The sequence below is a fragment of the Canis lupus genome, chromosome 3 (assembly GCF_011100685.1).
Source record: "Canis lupus familiaris isolate Mischka breed German Shepherd chromosome 3, alternate assembly UU_Cfam_GSD_1.0, whole genome shotgun sequence".
Taxonomy (NCBI): Eukaryota; Metazoa; Chordata; class Mammalia; order Carnivora; family Canidae; genus Canis; species Canis lupus.
The window spans coordinates 21,164,099-21,188,300 of record NC_049224.1 but is presented as its reverse complement, the minus strand read 5'-3'; the positions used below and the strand labels follow the sequence as shown (position 1 = coordinate 21,188,300).

Sequence of the window (24,202 nt, the reverse complement as noted above, 5' to 3'; positions counted from 1 at the left end):
ACTGCCTAGCTATGATAATATCCCATAGAAAAGTTCTCCCATTTTTCAGTAACTGGGTGTTCAACATTTTCCACCTGTCTCAACGTCTCTGGTAGTTTTCAGAAATTCCACCACTCTCTGTAAATGATCTCTGCCTTAAACAAAGACACACTATTTTCTGTCAGCCTCAATCCCCAGGGGTAATGCTGTCCTCAACCCATGCTTTCCTCTTTCTCTCTGTTCTAAGAGCTATTATTCTCTCAAGGCCAATTCTTCTATTTTGCTTTGAATCTCATGCCAATCCCTTATACCTTACTCCAAAGAGAAAGCTGAACTTATTTTTTACTTCTTCCTTTAAGCTCTCTCTCACTACTAGCTCTCCACATCAGTTTCTTCCACAAAGCAAAACAAAAGCCATCTCTCTCATCTCTTTCTAGGAGTTCCTCTATCTTCTCACTCATCTTTTTCCACTTCAAAGACAAGCTGTTTAATCCATGTCATAAATACCTGTTTTCTCACCTTCTATGTATTCCCCAACTGGCTCCAATCTGCTTTCTTCCTCCATGCTCTATGAAGACAAATGTCACAAAAATCGCAAATGACCCTTCCGGCACTCCACCCAGCAAACATTATCCCTTTTGCTTTTACTTTGCCTGAATTCTGAACAGGTTAGAGAGTGACCTGTGTTCATCTTCTAAAAGTACTCTACTTCTCTTCACTTCTCCAGAAAGTCCTATCTCTTTGGATATTTTCAGTCTCCTTACTAGCATCTTCTATTCCTCCAACTATTCTATATTTATTTATGAAAATAACTTATTTTTAGAGAGAGCAAGCAAGGGAGCAAGCATGAGAGCAGGGGGGTGGGGGGGGGGAGGGCGGAGGGAGAGAATCTCCAGGAGACACTGTGCTCCCAGAGCACGTGGGGCTCAATCTTATGACCGAGCCAAAACCAAGAGTTGGGTACTTAACCAATGAGCCACCCAGGCACCCTTCTCTAACTACCCTTTAAATGGTCCTTTTGGCCAACCCAGTTTAAGTTTTCCAGAAGTAACAACACCCAATAGCTTAGCCATCATCTCTCACTTCCAGACACTCATAATGTCTTGGAGGAATTGGAAATTTATTATGTCCCAAACCAGATTCATCAAACCCCACCCCTCCACTATCAATAAATCTCTTCTATGCCAGCGTTTTCTGTATCCGGAATTGAACCACCATCCACCTATATTCTTAGGCCAGAAACCTGGGGGTTCCTCCTCTGTTCTCAATCCCTACAGGAAGTAAATCCTCAAGCTCTAGTGGTTGACTAGTATCTCCTAAGTCCAGGAAGTTCTCTCTATATGCACAGCCACTGGATGAGTCAAGCCAACCACCATCTTTTGCTTGGACTACTCATAATAGCATCTTACTGGTATCCTTTCATCCATTCTAATCCATTCTCCATATTATGTCTGACGCATACATACGTGCAATAAATAGCTGATGCAGACTGATTCAAGAGCTTCCAAACAAAATTTTTAAAACTGCAAACCTAATTATGCCACTGCTCAGACTTCAGCCTTACAGTGGTCTCCCACTGCTCTATTCAAAATCCTTAATATCCCCTCCACAGTCTAGACTCTACCTTCCACCCAGATAGCACTCTGTGGCAGTCTTTTCCCCTCTATCTCTACGCTGTTTAGGTTCTTGCACCACAGTTTCTTGAATCTGGACCTTTGACCAAAGAAATCTAATTGGTGTATTATTCTACTGCCTAATTCCTACTCTTGCTCTGATTTTCACTCTAAATGACCCTTTCTCACGACAACCCATCTCATTCTAAAGTATCCTGTATCTTTCTTTCTGTAACACTTAGCACACTGAATATATGATTATCTTTCCCATTAGACTGTAAGACCTAGGAGAGTTGAGGCTGTTCCTGTCTTAATCCTCAAGCACAATGTTTTGGCATATGGTACACATACCCAAATTTTGCTACTCAACTGAGATGAATGAACCAGTTTTTGACTTCCATTTTGACCTCACTCACACTATCCAAGTCCCCTTTCAGGACCCAAACAAAACAAGTTATTTTTGTCAGGGTTCATTTACTTACGTTTTTGATGCCTACACATGCACTAAAAATAAAAATCACTTAGCAATCTTCTAGTTAAAATTAAGAATTTTTGTGGTTCTTTAAATCAGATCCATGGCAGTATACTTCAGAGTTAGAAAAGTTAACTTAAGTCTTCAAAACCATTACTCTAAACTGATAATAGTCCTCATTACAGTTCCTGGACCAATATGCAGATCCACTAAATGAGCAGCTCTGGTACTGTAGCCCAACAGTACGGTTAACAAGCCTTCCAGGTGGCACCGAAGTTTGAGAACTATAACATTAGAGATCCAAGCTAAACTCACATGTTAGAGCAACTCATGTTGTTACAATTAGGAATATTACAAGTTATAATAAAATTTTGATTTTTCTGGTTACAGAACTATAGCAAAGGTATACACTCTACTAGTTTACTTTTTATATCGACAGGATACCTTTAAATCAATGAGAAAGCCCTCAAATGGTCTATAAGGATTGTGGACAATAAGGTGGAAATTAAGTTGCTGTATAAGAAGCAGTTCATATTCCAAAATCTGTTCAAGTGCCTTCTCTTGTCCAAGAGGACTCTCCCTCAAATTTCCAACGAACTGTGGACTAGATACGTTGAATTCATCAACTTTGCAGGCCAAAAATGCACAAGTAAGCCTAGAGGAAAAAAAACCAAAGGGATAGGATGGGATCTGTACATACTTTGAGAAATATCTGAGTATTTTATTGCTAAAATAAATTCCAAAAATGCCTAATATTAACAGGTGACGATGCTAGACATTACAGGAAATTTTTTTTTTTAAAGAATTTTCTCTTTCAACTTTTTATCCATTAGAAGACTATAATTAGGTTGAACTGTATAATCTTGCCATAGCATTCAACCATAATTGACTTAATGGCAATTTCATAAAGTTCAACATAAATATCTGGAAAAATAACTGAAAAATAAGAGTACACTGGATCATGAAATGTAGATAGAAGAACACAGCAGTATACACAGATATACCTGGGAAGGAAGCAAGGTAAGAAAGGTGGGAAGAAAGGTAGGAAGAAAGGAACACCACCAGTGAAGACTCTGAAGGCATTTCAAAAGATTACCACCTCAGTAACAAACTTGGGAACTCTCATGGCTACTACCATAAATATCAAGTAAGAATCTAGTAATAAAATTACCATAAAAATCAAGATTGAAAGCAACAAGGGCCTGGCCTAGACTGATAGAAAAGGAAATGAAAAAGAGAGAAAATAAATAAGGAGAATGTGATTGATAGCAAGCTCTTTGATGAGTCTCATACTAGATTTATCTTTATTTTTAATGGACTTTTGTTCAATTGATATGAATCCGGAGCTATAAGACTTTTAAACCCACTGATACAGAAGGAGAAGAGGTACCACAAATGATTCTCAGCGGAAGCAACAAAGAGAAGAAAGGTGCTACCAACAGAAAGGGGTATTAGGGAAAGTTAGTATAAGAAAAACGGACTTTGAACAAGTTGAAGTTCAGATGCCATAAGTACTATAGGGAGGGAAGTATTACAGATATATAGGATATAGGAGTAAAAGGACAGTATAAATTCATAACAGGAAGCAAGTCTAAATTACCCTTTATTAGAAAGTCATTTCTTTTTTTCCCCACACAAATAAAGATTTTCTTAAATGAAAATCAATAAATTAGAATTATACTCACATTATTATCCGGGGGTGATATTCCATTACTGAGTTATTAAGATAAAAACGCTTGAAATACATACAAGCTGTACCCTATGATTAAAAATACATACATTATCAAAATCTATTCACACATCCATGTTAAATTTTGTATAAAATTCTTTTAAACTTACATATGCAAAAGTTTCTTTGAAAAAGTTTCTGATACAAATATAAAACTTAATCTTCTTTAATCAAATAAATTGTGATGAATTATTACAGCAATGTCACAGCCAAAAGACCTTTTCTTGTCCTTCCCCACCCACCCTGGTTACCCTTCCTATGGTCACTGAGTTAATTTTAAAAAGTCTATGTGTGTTTATTTTAGACTTCAGAATAACAAAAGCCAACTAGATTAGGAAAAAATGAAGGAGAAACATACAAATATTCACAGCTTAACCAATCTCGTGAAAACATGGACAGAATTAATACAGTTGGGGCAATAAGCCCTCTCTGTAAATCCACTTTGGCTCTGTGTGGTAGAACTATGCTCGTATTGCCAAATTAAATAGTAGAAGCAGCACCTACCATTTATTAACTGTATCCCATGGGCCAGATTCTGTGCCAAGCACCAAGCTATCATCTTTTTCTATCCTTACAACAGCTTGGTGAAGTATTGCTATCTCCACAGAGAAGGAAACTGCCTATCAGTGAGATTAACTGGGTCACACATCTAATAAGGAACACAGAGGGATTCAACTAAGATCTGCCTGTATTTTTAACTACTCTGTCATTTCACTAGAACCAATGAAATAGATACTTATCTATTTTTGGATTGAAAGAAAAGTTTCATGTGGGCACCTGGGTGGCTCAGTGGTCAAGCATCTACCTTTGGCTCAGGGAGGGTGTGATCCCAGGATCCTGGGAGTCTCCCATCAGGCTCCCTGCAGGGAGCCTACTTCTCCCTCTGCCTATGTCTCTGCCTTTCTGTGTCTCTCATGAATAAGTCTTTTTTTTTTTTTTTTTAAAGAAAAAGAAATGATACAGAATTCCTAAGTTAATGAATTTATCAAAAAATACATGAAATGACAAAAACATGAATACGTACATTTGCCTAAAGTGGGCAGAGAACTGTGTTACACATTTAGAAAAGTTCTGATTTCAGAAGTCAGCTAAAGGACATTACACTTTATCACTATTGTAACTTACCACAACAGACCTTGGCATTGCTGGCTTAAACACTGAACAGAATTCTAATAATCTCTTCTCATAGTATTTGCAGAGTATCATTTCTTCATGAGGTTCAAGAAAGACTGGATCATTTGGAAGAACCTTTAGATCAAAAGTTACAAATAAAAATTTAAAAAAAATTAAAAAAAAAAAAAAAAGGGATCCCTGGGTGGCGCAGCGGTTTGGCGCCTGCCTTTGGCCCAGGGCGCGATCCTGGAGACCCGGGATCGAATCCCACATCGGGCTCCCGGTGCATGGAGCCTGCTTCTCCCTCTGCCTGTGTCTCTGCCTCTCTCTCTCTCTGTGACTATCATAAATAAATAAAAATTTTAAAAAAAATTAAAAAAAAAAAAAAGTTACAGCAGAAGTTCAATGAAATGAATAATCTTAAAATACTTTTCTCAGTCCAGACTGCATTTGTATCTCCAACCAAAGGGAAATATACCAGATGTCATTTTTCTCTTTAGAGAACTAAATTATTACACGAAGTAATATTAGTGAAATATCTGATAAACTAAAAATGATCCTATTGTATCACAGTTTCTCAGAATGTCAGCTGGGCATTTACTTCAGTAGGGTAAAAAGAATCATGACAGAGGGTGTGCATCTGCTCACAAGTTTGATGTCAATCATAAATCAAAAAGATGATACAAGGTTGGGGGGGGGGAGGGGGGCCTCAGCGGTTTAGCGCCGCCTTTGGCCCAGGGCCTGATCCTGGAGTCCCTGGATGGAGTCCCGCGTTGGGCTTCCTGCATGAAGCCTGCTTCTCCCTCTGCCTGTGTCTCTGCCTCTCTCTCTCCAGTCTCTCATGAATAAATAAATAAAATCTTAAAAAAAAAAAGATACATACTGTCATTGGTTGGGAAGGTTTCAACATCCCTTTCTCAGTCATTAAGTCACATAGGCTGAGGTAAAAATCAACAAGTGTCTCAAGGATGATTATGACCCTTAAAAAAATAGTACCTCCAACCCCCTCCCCCCAAATAGTACCTCCTGTCTTTATAAACTCTCCACAAAATACCTAGATGGTTCATAAAACAATTTTAAAACAATTATATACTAGGCAGTGTTACTGGATTAATTATGTTTACCAAAAAAAGGGGGGGGGGGGTATGTTGAAGTCTTAACCTCCGGGATCTGAGTGTGACCTTATCTGGAAACAGAATCTCTACAAATGTGACTAGTTAATATGAGGTCATACTGGAGGACGGTGGCTCCTAATTCTATACGACTGGTGTCCCTATAACAACAATGTGGGAAGATACAGAGAGAACACTTTGTAAAGACAGAGATAGAAGCAAGGAACAGGGCAGCCCTGGTGGCCCAGCGGTTTAGCGCCACCTTCAGCCCAGGGCCTGATCCTGGAGTTCCAGGATCGAGTCCCATGTAGGGCTCCCTGCAGGGAGCCTGCTTCTCCCTCTGCCTGTCTTTGCCTCTCTGTGTCTGTCGTGAATAAATAAATGGAATCTTTAAAAAAAAAAAAAAAAAAAGTTGGTAGAAGCAAAGGAACACCTAAGTTACCAGAAGCTGAAGGAAGAAAGGGTCACCTGGAAACTACAGAGAATATATCCTGATGACAACTTTATCCCAGACTTCCGGCTTCTAGAACTGTGAAACAGTACATTTCTGTTGTTTTAAACCACCCAGTTTGTGCCTTTTTTTTTTTTTTAATGATAGCACAAGGAAACTAATACCAACTAATTTTATGGAGATGGCCCAGCAGGAATGGGTTCACAGATCCTGGCTCTGCCACTTACCAGTCCTGAAAAGTTATCCAACCACTCCATACCTCAGTTTCCCCGGCTGTAAAGCAAGGACAATAACAGCATCTGCCTGGTGGGACAGTTGTGAGGACTGAATGAGCTAACACACACTCAGAGCAGCGCCTGGGGCGCAGCCCGGGAGGTCCCCCTTCGGGGCAGCGCCAAACGCAGGCGGCGTGATACAGACGTCGGTCGGGCATCAAAGGGCCTCGGCCCCAAGGGGTCTGAAGGGCGGAATACTCGCCGGAGGGACGCTGGTGCTGGAACCCTTGGCGGAGCCCGTGGAAGAGGAGCAGGGCGGCGGGAGCTACGACGGCAAGGGCTCGGCTGGCAGGGCCGAGGCCTCGGGCGCCGACCACCCCCGCGTCCCGCCTCCGCCCCCCGCACCCCCGGGGTTCCCAGCTCCCTACGACAGAACCCGAAAGGTCAGTCTCCCACTTGAAGTCTTACAACAGGCTCCCCATCTCGTCATCCCGAACCGGACTCCTTCCTTCCGCCTCCAGGTGCGCGGCCTCGCCCTTCGCCGCCCCTGCGGGCCCCGACCTGCCCACTGCACCTGCCGCCCCGCCGGCCCGGAACGTCCCTTCCCAGGCTCCCCGCGCCGACTCCCCGCACAGCGCCCCACAACTAGAGCGCCCCAGAGCCTTGGCCTCCGCACGCTGCGGGTCGCCCCCCGAGGTCCTCGCCCGTGTGGTCGGGAAAACGCCCCGCGCTCCGCCGAGGCCGGCAGCGGGGAAGGGGGCGCGCAGGGAACCGGCCGCCAGGCTCCCTCACCTTCCCGTTGGCCACCGCTTTGCATTTGAATTTACGGTTGGCGTCGGCCCGCAGGCGCGCCAGCTGCTCCTCGCTCGCGAAAGTCCAGTGCCGCTTCTGGCTGCTGTTGTGGTACATCGCGGAGCCGCGAGGCAGGCCGCGGCGGCCTGAGGAAAGGACGCCACAGGGCACGACGCGGCGGGCAAACACCGCCTGGGCTACCACCGCGGTCCCGCGGAAACCGAGGGCGCCCGCTCGGCGGCGCCGGCGCGGTGACGTCCAGACCACGTGATATTTCCGACGGCAGTCGCGCTTCCGGAGCGGACTGAGAGGAAAACAGCCCTCGGGTAGGTCCGGGCGGCCCCCGGCACGCAAGTGGGCGGAGCCTAAGGGCACGCCCCCTTACGGTGACGCGAGGCCCTAGCCCCGCCCCTTCCCGACACAATTTAAAGGAGAGGCGCCAGGCAGGGGCGTCCAAAAGGGATGGAAGGTGGAGGTTGGGCGGGGGCGGGGGCGGGGGCGGGGGTGGGGGTGGGGGGCTACGTTAACAACTTAAGTGCGGTAACTCGAAGCGGCTAAAGGGCCTGGGAGGGTGTCAACTTTTAAATAAGGCGTTCAAAAAAAAAAAAAATAAAATAAAATAAATAAGGCGTTCAAGGGGATCCCTGCGTAGCTCAGCGGTTTAGCACCGCCTTCAGCCCAGGGCCCGATTTTGGAGACCAGGGATCGAGTCCCACGTCGGGCTCCCTGCGTGGAGCCTGCTTCTCCTAACGCCTGCGTCTCTGCCTCTCTCTAGGTCTATCATGAATAAATAAATAATTAAAAAAATATAAGGTGTTCAAGTAATGATATGCCCATTTTATATTTAATCCTATCATCAAGCAACTCCAGGCTTCTAGCTTTTTCATTTTATTTTTTATTTTTATGTATTTTTTTAGATTAGCTTTTTCATTTTATTTTAGCTTTTTCATTTTAAATGGCTACTATATATAAGAGAATAAGGTATTATACTGTTAATACTTTTTCTTTTTTTTTTGGTTGTGAAGATTATTTATTAGGCAAGTATTTTCTACCTACCACACACGCCTTGAGTCGTAGACAAAATCAGGCACAAACCCTGCTGCCATTTAGCTTACTCTCTGAACCCAATTTTCAAATTATTGACGCTTTTTCAAGTCAAAAGATGTGTTATCTAGAAAAGAATTTAGCACTGAAATGGGATCTTCAAGATCAATTCTGTTTCATATACTCTGAAGCAAAAATAACATTCCTAGTAGGCAGGATTTAATTATACACCTAGCAAATTCTCGATAGTCACATATTTGTGTAAACAGTTTAACATGGTTTATAACGGTTCCAGAAATGTTAAGTCCTATATCCAGTTTTCTGCTAATTCTTTTTCATATAATATAATGTATACATATTTATTGTTTCAAAAAAAAAAAAATAGAGTGTTCAAAGTATGCCTCCCTGAAAAGGTGACATTTGAGCAAAGGCTTGAGAGAGTTGAGGGAGTAGGCCTCTTGTGGGAGCAGTGGATTTGGGGGCAGATAGAACATCAGGGTCCCAAGGCAGAAGCATTCCTGGGACTTTTAAAGAAGAATGTGCCTCCTCACAAAAGACCGCCTCAGGGAGCATGGAACCGGGTGGACAAGCCAGATGCAGTGCATATGCATTCTCTACTCTTCCACCACTGCTGTGATCCTATCCTTTTCCCAGGACCTTTCCCCTCCCCTTCTGCTGATTACTAGCCAGTCTTACCCCACTTCCACATCTGAAGCACTATATAATGGTAGTTTTATGATTTTCTTGAATTCTCATCTTCATTATTGCCCCAGGGAAGACTTGCAATAAGCTACTGTTAATACGGACGAGATTTACAATTGCTATTGCTAGTATTTTCAAAATTGCATTTGCGAAACAAAATTTATATTGATTACAAAAACCTTTACTGGTTTTCTTATTTGTCCCATGTAGGCAGGCATACTTTATTCTGTGCAAAATTCATCACGTTAGAAAGATGGAATGAGCTACAGCAAATAGTTGGGTTTTTTAAAAAATAAAAAGCAGATAAAGAGGAGATGAGGAATTTAGGTCTTGAAAATTTGCATAGGTAAAAAGAGGTAGGAGGGTGTCTGTGTTCTATGAAAAAGTTTTGAGAGGTTTAAGGGAGAGCTTTATTTGTTTTGTTTTGTTTCATTTTGGTAGGTACAGTTGAGGGTAGAGTTTGCCAAAGTCATTTGAATTTCTCAAACTTGCAAATTTGTAATTTGCAACTTTTGAAATCCAGACACTCCTTAAACATTTGTTGGTAATATGGACTAGTAAAATGGCTCAGAAAAGAGAAAGGAGAAAATGTCATAATGTTAAGGTAGGACATGGTAAGTTAAGAGCCCAGTGCACTGTGAGCACCTTAAAATACTGTGTAATGGGGAAGAATAATTTTAAAGGAAAAACAGGGATGCTCGGGTGGCTCCGCGGTTGAGTGTCTGCCTTCAGCCCAGGGTGTGATCCTGGAGACCGGGAATTGAGTCCCACATTAGGCTTCCTGAACGGAGCCTGCTTCTCCTCCCTCTGCCTATGTCTCTGCCTCTCTCTCTCATCAATAAATAAAATCTTTAAAAAAAAATAAAGGAAAAACAAAGTTATAAAAGATAAGCAGGAAATGAGGGGATGTAGGTAAATTAGTATGTACAGAAGATCTTGACCCATGACAGTTTTGTATACCATGTCAATTCTTTTTGTTTTTTTCTAAAAGACATCTGACAACTCCTTTAATTTTATGTAAAGGAGAATCCAAAGATGGGCATTTGGGAGAAATAGGATAAGATTTCCACAGTAAAATTGCTCAGTGTCAGAGTTCATTTAGGAAGTCAATGTGAAAAAGCTGGTGGTGATGATGGAACTATTTTTTTTTTCCTGTAACAAATCTTAGCCTACAAAAATTAATACTGACCATATTTTTGGGATGTATAAGGAATTGTATCTAAGTTAACCAGCTACAGGATAAAATTATTACTGATGCCCTAACAGTGAGGCTCACATACGACTTCTTATTAAGATGAGCAGGCTGGATGCTACATCAGTCACTATGACAGAGTCACATTCCCCTGTCGAGCTCTTTGAGCACAAATTTATTCCTTGTGCTATTTCTACAGTGGAAGGCAGACTGTGGACATAGAACTAGGTGCCTTTACCTAGTTCCATTTCTAATTCCAACTAAAAAGTAGCAAGTGTTTCTTCCATACTTTTTATTTGTATAAAACTTCAAAGAAGAGAGAGAAATGAAAATTTCAAAATTATCAATACACACGGTCAGTTCCCCTCCACTTCCCACCCCAGTTAAGTCACAATTTCCCTGATACTAGCTGGAGGCATTTCAAACAAACTAAACAAACTGAAGAATTTATACTTTCTAAAAAATAGAAATACTGCAAACTTGAAAGCCAAGGTTATTTTGTTAGATACTACCTAGAAAGTAAATGTTAGCAGAAAAGATGACAATGAGTTTTTAAGTAAACACTATCTCTTTTATTGTGCTGTAGTTGTTAAATTGTGTTGCAGTTTGTATTTGTAGACAAACTCTAAATATTTTGACTGCATGCATTACCTCAAAACCAAGGACTGTGAATCTGAGATTAGATGATGCAGAACAGGCGTCATCTGGTGGAAAGTCTCTATACTTACCCGTGTGTGATGCCGAAGTTTCTCATGACAGCATTAGGAATTTCTCTTCTTGCTGTAACTTTCCCTCTTCTTCAGGCTCTACCCTAGTGCTCATAATGTTTTGGGGAAAAATAAAGAATATCAGACTGCTTGATCTTATGAATAAAAGAAGAAAAGGAAAATTAGAAGGGTGAGGGAATGAATGACCAATAAACATATGTGGAACTTGAATAGATTTGTAGTCCAATAAAACACTTTACTGAGTGACCTGATTAATTTATAGTTATTTCCCAAATACTTCAGTATACTCATATCCACAAAGTTTCTGATTTCAGGGCCATAAAGGCCAAAAAAAAAAAAGTGGCAGGGAGAATAAAGCATACCTATGCTCACACACACAAAAAAACCCCACAATATCTTCCTTCAAAATCTGACATGCAACTGTACCCCTTCAGCTACTTGACATGGGTATGTGACATTCTAAATATAGCTTGGCAATGATATTCAAAAACAAACTCTTTGCAAGTCTTTATGATATATGCAATTAGCATCGGCTCTAAAATCCTTTCCTATCCCCCCTCCCCCCCAGTTTTCACATTGTGACTCAAAGGAGCAACATTCAGCAAATACCTAGTTTCTCCAAAAACTGAGTAATAGAAAAGGAAGACAGAGCATCTAAAAATATCCTTGATCTAAATGTAACCCTCTCCCCCAAATTGAAACACTTTTTCTTTCCTTTTAGGACTGTTTAAAATTAAAGTGTAAAGAGGATTGACAACCATACTGAGGAACAAATTCTATAAATCCATATTCAGTTCCACAGTTTACTAAATCCCCACCATAGTCTAAATCTGGTGCTAATTGTTAGGTGGTGGTGATGATGGTGATGGAGACATAAAAGTGGACTATTTCATAGTCCCTATCTCAGGATAGGGTCTGTAGTAGAATGACTATGACATGTACAATAACAGTCCCCTCTCAATGACAGTAACTTTGGGTAGGGCTCAACAGAGAGTGGGATAGTAAGATTTCTTATCCCTAGGTGCTAATACCTGGTATTGATATAGACATGACCTTTATATGGTTTGAAACCCATGGAAAGCCTAAAGCCTAGTTCATTCAACCCGTATCAGTTATGGTTCAGTCCAAAGACTAAGTGTCTTTTCTGATAGGTAGGTGTGGTCAACATGAAAGTAATTTCTGTGTGGTGGTGGGAGTGGTATTTTAATCACTGTTAACCACCACCTTTCCAAAAAAGAGTTGGGTTTGTTCTCTTGCAACCATGTTTAGGAGTGATCTATTACGATCTTTATCCTTCTTTTATACCAATTAATCAATAGCAAATACATCTATTTTATAGAGTACCACGTAATCATTTCCAACACAATTTTATAGCAATTTAACAGGGTGGAAAGATTTCATTTGTGACTCAATAAATCTAGTATTTCAGCGCTTAGGATATGAAATCAAAATCCCAGCTTTACTACTTGCTATTGAGTATTCTTGGGAAAATCACTTCAATCTATTTTTCCCTAAGTTTTGTTTTTTGAACAGTAAAGGAAATAGTTGTAGATACCTAATAAAGTATCTATGAAAATTAAATTAGTTAATGCATTGGAAGACATAGCAGAGTGACTGGCTTCTACAAATTATTTAATAAATGTTAGTTATTACTTAATGGACACCTAGAACAGGCTGATGGAGGATATAAGTTATGTAAATTTGATTTTGTTATTGACATCGAGGGAGGCAACACTCCTGCTGGATGGAATCTGCGTGGGCAAAGTAGAGGGGCATAAAGTACAATGTGTATCTAGAGACAGAAGAAACATGGCTTGGTTGGAGAATAAGGTGAATTAATGGAGATACGAATTTGTAAGAAGATTAGCAGAGGGTGTTGAATGTGAAGCCAAGTAATTTGTATGCAATAATGTCAAAAATCTTGAGTGGGAGAGAAAAATTATCAGAATTGAAGTACTTTAATCTAGAAGTTATTTGTGATTGTTTTAATAATGAAGACTTTATGAAGTTCACATTAAAATAGAACAGGGGGTCAATTCTAATGGGGAGGCTCAAATATTTACTCTTTGAGTAGCTTTGTCAGATTCAGGAATATAAAGGTGAAATCCTCACTAGGCTCCCAGATATATATCACTTGTATCATACATATCATATATGATATATACTGAATGAAATGTAATACATTAATATGTTTTTGTGTGTAATTTTGGAGCATGACCTAGGAGTCTGTGTTTTAAAAAAAAAATCTTAGTTTTTTCTGATGATTAGCATTAGGTTTGGAAGTTTTTTGCAAATGTAAAATGTATAGAACTTGACAAAGCCCTACAGGTTGGATGGGGTGGTGGGATGAAAGAAAAGCAGCCAACTCTGAAGTAGTGACTTTGAAATATGAATGAATCTAACGGTCATCTGGGAGCTTGTTAAATGCAAACCAGAGGTTTCCAATTCAATACATCTAGAGTAGAGCCTCAGGAATCTGCACTCTTAAGTTGAGTTCTCTTGAGTTCGGTGGTTTTCAAACTTTAATGTTCAACAGTTGGAGAGCTTGTTAAAATACAAATTGTGGGGCCCACTATCCAGTCCTGGATAGGCCCAAGAATGAACATTTCTAACTAGTTCCCAGGTGATGGTGGGAACTTGAATTACACTTTGAGAACTACTATTCCAGTTGCATCACTGCAGTTGATTTTTAAAGCCCAGATAATGAGGAGAATGACAGTGTGCCTTATCATGGAGAGTCTCCACCTTTTCTACTGGGTTGAATGAAGAAAACTATACTTTTATTCCAGGTTACCTTTGTGAGAGAAAATAATGGGAGATGCTTATTCATTTGTTGGCCTTGTGTTTATACACATGCAACATGACCACAGTGAAATTTAATACCTATTTGAAGAAAAATTATTAATAACCACATTCCCACTGGCTAAAAAAAGGTAAGGAAAAAATTTCATTTTCTCACAATTGGATTAAGATATCCTTTGGTTATAGAGTAATAAAAATTACCAACCTCTTTAGTTATTATTCTTCTATTGCTGTTGAATTTAGCTGATAAAAATAACTGTTTTCAGGATCTCTATTAGCTGCTCAGACAGGAGTCGGTAAACTACAGTCACAGACAAAATCTAGCCAATGTCTATTTTTGCATGACCTGAATACTAATAACAGTTTTTACATTTTTAAATGGTTTTAAAAAATCAAAACAAGAGTAGTACTTCATGACACATGAAATTTTATGAAATTCAAATACTAGTGTCCATAACTGAACAACTGTATTAGGGTTCTCTAGAGAAACAGAACCAATAGGAATAGGATAGCTAGATATCCTACAAATAGATATATAGTTACTTATATACTTTTATAATTTATTACAAGGAATTGGATTATGCAATATGGGACCTGAGAAGGTCCAGGATCAGCTGTATATAAACTGGAGACCCGGGAAAACCAATAGTGTAAGTTCCAGTCCGGGTGCAGAGCATTAATGCCAGAGTTGGAAAAAAGTCAAGCAGAGAGAGCGAATTCACCTTTAACCCTCCTTTTGTTCCACTTGGGCCTCCGACAGATTGGATAAGGCTCATCCACACTAAGGAGGGCAATTTGCTTCACTCAGTCAATTCAAATGCTATCTTTTCCAGAAACATTGTCAGACACACCCAGAACAATGTTCAGCCGAATATCTCGGCACCCTTGTCCTAGTCAAATTGACATATAAAACTAGCCATCACAATAATAAAATTTTACTGGAACTCAACCATGCTTGTTCATTTACATACTGTCATTTATGGGTGCTTTCATTCTAAGTAGCAGAGCTGAGTAGTTGGCCTATAAAGCCAAAAATATTTATAATCTGACACCTTACAGAAAAAAGTTTGCTGACTTTGTCTAAGAGTGTTTTAAAAATTTTAATGTAAGTGAAAATCATCTAGGGTTCTTGTTCAAACGCAGACTCTGATTCATAGGCCAGGACCAAGATCCTCCATTTCTAATATGCTCCTGTAAGTAAGGACAGTGCTGCTAGTCGACAAATGGTGATTTATTTCTGTTATTGCTCTTGTCACTGTCCCTGACTGCAATGCCCCAAACTCCCTCTGTCTATACAAATTTCTTTTGAGTCCATCTAGCTTAAATCCTGTTAGTTCTGTTACTGCCCAAGTATATTAGCTTACTGTGTATATTACCCTTCGTAGTCATTGCACGTACTTTGCTTCACTCTTTTGGCCTTTAAATTAAGCCGTGTTGCCTTGTTGTTTGACTTTTAACTGCCCCAAAGACTTTTAAACTCCTTTGAAGAAGGGATCCTGTTTTTAGACATCGCCTATGATGCTCGTATAGTGCCTTACGTCTGGGAGATATTCTAAAATTATTTAAGTTAATAGCTGTCCTATGTGTAGAAAAGACCTTCCTTGTCAATAGGGTGTCATTACAGTAAATAAGGCAATATTCTTAGTCACCTACATTTTTAGAACTTTTTTTTTCTGCTTTAATAGATTTTGAAACATTTCAGTTGGTAAGCATTATATTTCTTCCAGAACAAACACAGTTTTGAGGTAAAATATAAACCTTTGGATTGATATATTAAATCAGATTATGGAATTAAAATTTAAATTTGGCTTGAACCTTTAGATGAAAAGTACAACTTAATTATGAATTGAAAAAGTGCTTATTGAGCACTGTGTCTGGAGACTGGAGAATTAGAAATGCCATGTTAATTTCACTAGTATAATAATCTCATTTTCAGAATTTGCTTGAAGGAGATATTGATAAATTACAATAGCCAATGATGTATGAAAGTTTACAGACTATGAAGATGTTTTATTTTGCCATTAAGAATCACACATTCCAAGCCTTTCAAGAGAATTATGTGAGTAGTTAAATAAGATGAGAAACTTCTACAGTCATAAAAATTAATCAACTTATTTTGATCTTCTTCTAATCAATTTAAAATTTCTACCTGAATTATTTCAGTATAGGCCAAGAATAGGAGTGATGTGATTATGAAGCTACTTTCAAGGAATCCTAGAGAGATAAAAAGCAATTGTAAATGTTTGGCATTTCAAGTCCTCAAAGCAACACTCTTAATACCTTCTGCCCCAAAACTAATGTGATAATTTCACTATTTAATAGACGTTAGACATAAGGAATGTAAATAAATACCTTTTTCATACAGATCGTATCCAAGGAAAAATTATAAAGAAATTTCATATGTAAAACATTGTATCGGACTTGAATAAAGTATTTGAGTTCCAAATCTTTTTATGCATCAACACATATTTTTCTTCTAAGCAACACGCTATATTTGGCTTTTTATTTCTACTGATATTCTTATGTTAACCACAACCAGGATCAGAAGGAAAAAAGCTATCAGCTGACTTGATACATCACAGTTTATCCACATGGTGGAGCCATGTGGCTAGATCCTGGAGACATCAGTTTTATTGTACTCATTTTGAAATCTCTCACGGTAAATCCAATCAAACAAATTTCTTGTTCCTGTATTCTGTTAGTTCCTGCGTGTTCCTTGGGTGCTATTTGTTTGCTTCCTTATCATCTATCTCAGCATAGTGCAGTCTTGTTCCATCCAGTCTTCCATAGCAGTGGTTCTCCCACATTGGCTGTACATTACAATCACCTGGGAAGTTTCTAAAAACCCTTATAGTTAGGGCTCTGAGGCTAAATGAACAGGTGTCTCTGCAGGGTGGGGTCTGAGCATTGGCAAGGTTCAAGTCTCCATAGGTGATTCTATCCTGAAAGTAAGGTTGTACACCAATGCATATTCTTACAACTACTATATATTTCTAAACTATAATCATGCCATTCCTCAGTTAAAGTCATTCATTGGTTCCTCATCAATTTTAGGATAAAATAAATCCTTCAACATAGCAAACAATCCTTATCACATTATCTTTTTTTAGTATCACCACCACCATCTCCTACCTGGCAACACACCAGGCTTTTTCACACCTCCAAGCTTGGGTTCACATCCCCAGTATCTAATACAGTAGGCACAAATGAATATTTATTGAATGATTAAATGAATACTATGAAATGGCTAGATCTTATTTAGGACAGAGATGTTTATTTCTGTCAAACTCCTAAGTGTTTGCTTACCTTTCTGTGGCTTGGAGTGCAGAATGTGGCACGATATTAACCAACAAACGTCAAATATATTCTAAAGCCGACACTCTTCTGCCAACTTATTTCATTCAAAGGGAACATTTGAAGGCTTCCCTAGGAACAGTTGCTTCAGCACTGTATTTCTTTTTGATCTAAATTTTTCAACTCCAACATTTGTGTTTGAGTCAACAGAGATTGAACTGTTTGCCTGTGGGTGATGATGCCCTTTAGTTATTCTTTTTAAATTAGTGGATCCTTGGACTCACTGGCTAGCCATTTAGCATCTTTGATCTTAAAATAGTTCTTACCTGGAAGTGTCAAAACCTTAACTGAACTAGATTTGCTAGACTGGATATTTCTGAAGAATATGTGGTTTCACATATTCTTCAGGTGTGGTTTCAGTCAGGGCCACCTTATCTACTGGGCAGCAGCAGACACAGTGCCTGGTGACCACAATGCTTTCAGAGGTCCACAAACATGTTTTAATATCCTTTACATCAAAATTAAACTTTTAGGTCAAAGAAATGTTTTAATATAAAAAAGGAATATATTTGTCTTTACACCAACATGATGATAAATACAATCGGTAATTATCTCTATGGAGGAAGGGGTCTATGAAGACCAAAGTGTCTTAGGTACAGGAATGCCAAGTGGCCCTGATTTCAGGAAAACTAGACAATGAGCCTACAGACCTAAGAAAAATTCTACCTCTCCATGTCTGCCACAGGATATAAATGCTTGATAGTGTCTACCAGGGTATCTTGGTCTTTATTATCAGGCAATCAACATCTATCCCAGTACACTTTTTTTTTTTTTTCCTTCAGGAGAGGAGGTAGTTGCTGGCACTCATCTGTCAAGTAACAGAAAAATGTCCCTCTAATCATCCCCTTAACCTGCTTTTTCACTATAGCACACACCTAGTAAGTCATTTGGCATGTAAAAGCCACTTTTTCTTTAACAGACACATCTTGATGTTGTTCTAATAAAAAGGTGCCAATACTAGAAATGAGTGCGAACGGTCATAGAAATAATACAGTTCTATCATGTACACTCAGTTTTCAGAAGCACTTCTCTGAAATGCCCTCTAGTGAAGGAGGTTACTAGAGTTTGCAAGTTTATGAAAATAAATGTTTTTGAAAGTGTTAATCATTGCAAAGAGCTCACATTTAGCTGAGCACCTTTGACGTCAAAATTCATGATTAGAATATGGATGGTATTTTTGTGCAATACTAAACAAGTGGTTTTGCTTTTCTAATGTAAATTCAAACATGCTGCTGAATGAATTAACTAGTGTTTCTGTGACACTGGATAGTCTTAATCTAGCTCTTTATTAAAGATAAATAATAAACTCCACTGCCTTTAATGGCCTTGCTGGGCAATCCCTTTTTGGTGAGAGGAGTATTTTAGGGTTGAAGATACTTGATAACTACAATGTGTTTAGAATACATTTCTTGGCTATTAGAGCATCATTTTTTTGTTTGTTTAACCTTAGGGCCATGTTCATATATAGTAGGAAGCTCTTGGCTTTGTGGATTCTGGCTCCCTAGGTGCTATTCAAGTATTTAATGCTTGAATAACAATTGATCTTCTTTCTTTGCAAAAAATAAACCAATGAAACTGATAAGGTTAGTTCATAATTTAATAGTAAAGGTGGATGCATAGCTATCTAATGCATCCTTATAGATATTTCTCTGATTGGTTTGCCTGACATCTTTCCCTTCTGGGATTTAAACTTGATATTTTGTAAAGATTGCTAATCATAGTGCATTCTGCTCACTGCTCACTGTGATTAATCCAAGGAGTGAGCACATGATATGTATTGTGTCCATCAACCTATCTTCCTAGGAACTTAACCTTAAGTTAGAAGGATGAGCCCTTTTATCTCAAGTGGCAAAAATTTAAGGATATGAGTCCAGGAGTTGCAAGTGGTGGATGGTGGTTCAGCCTTACACTATGAGTTCTAAACAGACAGAAAAAAAATAAATAAATAAAAAGAAGGAAAGAAACAGAGTTCTGAGAAGGGCTTTCACATGCTTAGGTCCTTGAAAAATCTTAGTTTTCACAGTTCTTGCTGTCTGTTGTTCTTATCCAATCTATAAGCTAATCTGGTGCCTTCTGAATATATCTTGAAAACACCCACCTTGTCCTCAACACTCTTTATTCTAGGCTTCTCTCTATCCATGCCTTTAAGTAGAATATTTTAAAATATTAACTAGGCATGAAATTTCAGACATGTTACTTGGTTGAAAAAAAATTGAGGATAGTAGGATCTTAGGATGAGATGACATAGTATATATCAAATATTTGATCGGGGTCTGGCATATGATAAATCAATAAAAATATTTTTAATTGTTATCTCTTAGTTACTTATACTATATACTTTGAGAACTATAATAATTAATACATATAATAACAGATTTTCCCTTGCTATCCAAAAGTAAAACATTCCTATGAAACTTCTGTAAGCTGAAATGGCATGAAGTGAAGGAACAGTTACCGTTAAATTTATATGGAAAATTTCTTGAGTATCCCCAGATCCCAAAAATAACCTCTTTTAGGCTTTTCAGATACCTTAGGACACATCTTGCTAACAGTTGCACAAAATAAATCTAGATAAAGCACAGTTGCTCACTGACACACTTGAATGCTAGGGTGGCCAGATGCTGAGTATAGTTTCCAGGGAAGGAGCTTGGCGGTGCTGCCTGTATGATGACTCACTGCAAAACAAACACTGAATGTTATTTTTACTTTTAGCCTTTTCTTATAAAAGTAAAACTTTTAGGGGCTCCTGGGTGGCTCAGTCAGCTAAGTGTCTGACTCGATTTTGACTCAGGTCATGATCTCAGGTGCTGAGATCGAACCATGCATTGGGCTCTGTGCTGAGCGTGGAGCCTGTTTAAGATACTCTTTCCCTCTCCCTCAGCCCCTCCCCCTACCAACTCCACTCCTACCCCTCGGCTCCCATGCTCCTAGAGCTGGTAGACATAAGGCATGGAGTTTGCAGAGGGAATAAGTGACTGTGCTAGGAGCCAGTAGCCAGGAGTGCATGGGGTAAAGCACACCCATGGATGCTAGACCAGAGGTGGTACTGTGGTCAGAAAAGAATTGAGTGAGAGCCCACTCACAAGCCCACACACATAGCTCAAACCCAGGTTTGGCAATGAATCCTCAGTAGCCCAGGCCTGAACTTACATGTGATGATAGAGTCAGCTGCTGTGGTACCTTTATGGCAACCCAATCTCATCAACTTGATCCTGCAAAGAAATGCTGTGCTATTGGGAATTGTCCACTCAACAGGCTGCACTCCTGGAACAAGGACCAACTCTGGAGTGAAGGACAACCCCATCAGCATGAATACCAGAGCCTCTCAGATCATTTGGTTCACTTTACACCCTTGGAAGAGGATTGGAGTTTTCCCCAAAGTGGGGAAGAAGAGACTGAAGACCTTGTGGTTCATGATTTGGACTCAGAGAATGCTGGATGGAACTGCCAACCGTGCCCAGCCCAACGGACCAGAATAGTCTTTAGGGAAGGCACTCCAAAGTGTGGGGCCTTTCTGGAACTGGACATATGCAAACTTATGCATACCCTACAGCCTACTATTTTAATGCACCTAATAAATCAATTCTAACTTTTTAAGTGTTTAAGTTTTTAGACTTGAAAATCAATTTATATTTGTTTATTCTTTACACTAGTTCTTTAAAAAATTGTACCACTAAGAATTTAATGTTCATTGAAATGTTTCTTTTAAAATATCAGTAATTTTCTAAGACCTTGATATAATTTATCAGTGAAAATAACATATTCCGTTTCAAGGGGATAAGAAATGATTTAGGGCCTGAAGTTACTTTTTTTTCCTGAAGTTACTCTTAATACTATTTCAATGTTTCTCTGACTTCTATTCAAATATTTATATTAATATTTACATAATCTATATAGATGGCTTAGCTGATCTGTAGGTGCTAATTAAAATAATTCTATGATTAATGGGTGGAGTTTTCCTAAAGCAGATGCATTATCTCATTAAACCATTAGACTAACTTGTATTTTTATAAAATTTTGCTGTGATCATGCCCATTATCTTATTTACTCCTCATAATTAGTATCTACTTATGATTAGCTGCCTTTGATAGATAAAAAATACTAAGGAGAGTGACTTACGATTATTGTCCAAGTTTATATATTTGGTATCATAGCCATGAACAGAACTAGGCTTTCTGGACTTCTCATCTGATGCTCTAGTGCTTGTGGTAACTATCATGTGCTTTCCCCAGGCATGCCTGTCATGGTTAAGTTAGTATTTATTCTGAGTCTTTTTCCAATGTTCACTATGTCAAAAAAGATAACATGTCATTTTTCTTTCTTGATGCCTCTATTGCTTCAAGGGAATATAGTTTTAATATTCAATAGTGAATATTAAATACATCTATTAAACATGATATATGACAAGAAATCTATATCCTGCATTCAGAATTTTACTGTTACCCAACATTCTGATGTGTGTGTCAATGCAGCGAACACAATGGATCCTCCTGCCAGTCACCTCTTAACTACCTAAATATCACAGCTTCTCAGGGCTTGAGGCAGGAGGATCTTGCTGCATTTAAGATTTGATGGCCCCATGTCCTTTTTCTTGATTTGGAATAAAGAACAAAAAGTATTAATATCCTTATACGGTAAGTGATGAATAGAACTCTGCTCCACATTTTCAAATAAGTGATACTGTCACTACCTGCCCTCAGGGTTCCAGCAGGGTTCTTGTCACTCCACAAGATCCCAGGAACTTACAGGTTCATTATGATCTCTTAGGTGTGCAGGCCAACTTTATATACTTAGGGGGTGGTACAGCCAAGGGGGGGTACAGTGAGAGTTCTAGAGTTGAAAAAACTGAACTAACTCATTTACTAATTGTGGGTTTTGGTCAATCTATCTTTTTAATTTCCATTTATACTCACATCAACATGTATTTTTTTCCTAAATGAACTTTCCAAGTGAGAACTGTTTCATATTATTCTTGAAATGACTTGGAACCTTGGCTTCCTTGGCATTATACTTTTACTATCAAAATGCCCAAGGTCCTAACAATGATTTTATGAGAGCGCATGTTCATCTGTAGAGGTTGCAGAAATTTGGTGACTTCTGGGAACAGCAGCTCAAATTCCACACTATTCCTTTCCAGTTTTTTCCATCTCATTTTTGATGAGAAAAAGTTCAGTTTTAAAAACTTAAAAAAATATATCTAATGTATATAGAAAAGAGAGATATGGCAGGATGGCCGGAAATGGCATACATTAGAAGAAATAGATGCAAGACTTTACTTTAAAAAAAAAAAATCCTGTTCATGCAAGTCAGGTCCCTTCAGGAAAATGGTGCTACTTGCCAAAATCCTCCACAGAAGATATGCTTGACGAAAGTGGTGCAGCCCTATAATATGTCTTATTGGCTCTTTTCCTTCTACCTCACAACTACTACAAATTATATGTGAATTTATTAAAGGGTTGGAGAAAATTAAAAGTAATGGAGAAAAGTCATAATGCATGTATTAGATACAGCTTTCTCATAGTTCAACAGGAAAACACTCAAGGATTTCCACATTTTGGTTCCCAACCTTATTTTATCCACAGATTTCTAAGGGTTTCTCCTTGGCAATCTCACCAACTAGTGTTAGAAACTCTACTTTAACCATAAGGGTTGATTTCACTTCAGATCTATTCCCTTCTCTCACAGAAGTATCTTCTTCCAAGTGTGAATTAGAAGAATCCCATACAGGTTCAAGAAGGACAGTTCAGATCTATCATTCACATTCCAAATCTCATAGAAAGGTCAAGAGTGGGTGTGGCCTTTCCAAGCTTAGCCTCTAAAAGTCTCCCAAATGGTGTGAGTTGTAGGTGGTTGTTTATTCTTAATGATCAGTGAGTAGCTGTTGAATCATACACACACACACACACACACACACACACACACACACACCTCAAGGCAGATATTAATGTTCAGGGTCAAGAAAGACTAAATTCATAAAGAAGAAATTTCCTTCCCTATAGTTTTTAAGAATACCATTATCCAAAATTTTTCCTAATATTAATTTTCATTCTTCCATTTCCAAATTTTGTTTCCTAAAGCTACTAGGTAAAGTAAATAATTAATATGCTAAATTCATATGGTGGCTTCCTTAGCTGTATATGACCAAACCAAGACATGGACATTATTGTTCTGAAATAATGCATCATTCTTCTCTATGGTTGTGGGGGTGGTAGACAGATGGCAGTGAAGAGGCAAGGAGTAGGATTAGAATTTCATTTTTTTCTAGCTAAGAATTGTTGAGCTGAATTGCTTTAGTTAATGTATGTATGGGGCTAATATCTGAAGTAATAGTTAAATAAAATTTGTTTTCTAGGAATATTAAAAGGTAAAAAATCATTCTGTTCTATGCTCATCAGTACAGTTGACCCTTGAACAGTATAGAGGTTATGGATGTTGACTCTCTATGTGGTTGAAAATCCATGTAGAACTTATCACTCCATAAAAACTTAACTATTGGTAGTCTACTGTTGACTAGAAGCCTTACCAATTACATGAATAGTCGATTATCACATATTTGGTATGTTATATGTATCCTATAAATATCCTTACCGTAAACTAAACTAGAAGTAAACAAGGTTATTAGGAAAATCATTAGGAAGAAAAAGTACATTTACAGTACTATACTTATAGAAAAAAATCGCAAGTATAATGGATCTGCACAGTTCCAACTGATGTCATTCAAGGGTCAACTGTGTAAAATAAGCTCTAAACTTGATCCTTAATTTAAGGTGTGCAACTAGAACTCTTAACACATATGTAGTAGAGGTATGGATCTAATTATTTACATTTTATTAAAGGATAGAATTCTTTTTAATGATAAATGTAATTATTGTAGTAACAATAAAGAAATATGTTATTTGAGACA

General features: G+C 38.6%; 1 protein-coding gene and 1 long non-coding RNA gene across 4 annotated transcripts in view; one reads left to right on the top strand and one right to left on the bottom strand.

The window, feature by feature from the left end:
* CCNH (cyclin H) overlaps positions 1-7,750 on the bottom strand; it is a 19,593-nt gene extending 11,843 nt beyond the window's left edge. Inside the window, exons 1-4 of one of the 2 annotated variants that reach the window (XM_038532398.1) lie at positions 7,477-7,750; positions 4,919-5,041; positions 3,750-3,823; positions 2,509-2,719 (exon numbers count right to left, since the gene is read on the bottom strand). In XM_038532398.1, the coding sequence (XP_038388326.1) occupies positions 2,509-2,719; positions 3,750-3,823; positions 4,919-5,041; positions 7,477-7,593 (525 nt within the window). In that variant the 5' untranslated portion in view covers positions 7,594-7,750. The remainder of the gene's footprint in view (positions 1-2,508; positions 2,720-3,749; positions 3,824-4,918; positions 5,042-7,476) is intronic. The other variant, XM_038532399.1, reaches the window with a different exon arrangement.
* LOC111095149 lies at positions 7,561-24,202 on the top strand. Of its 2 annotated transcripts, none has more exons than XR_005356758.1 (4): positions 7,561-7,802; positions 13,932-14,075; positions 15,881-16,003; positions 16,108-16,315. It is a non-coding gene; the product is annotated as an uncharacterized LOC111095149 (long non-coding RNA). The 2 variants fall into 2 exon arrangements; XR_005356757.1 differs by lacking the exon at positions 16,108-16,315 and adding an exon at positions 20,554-24,202 and having other exon boundaries at positions 7,564-7,802.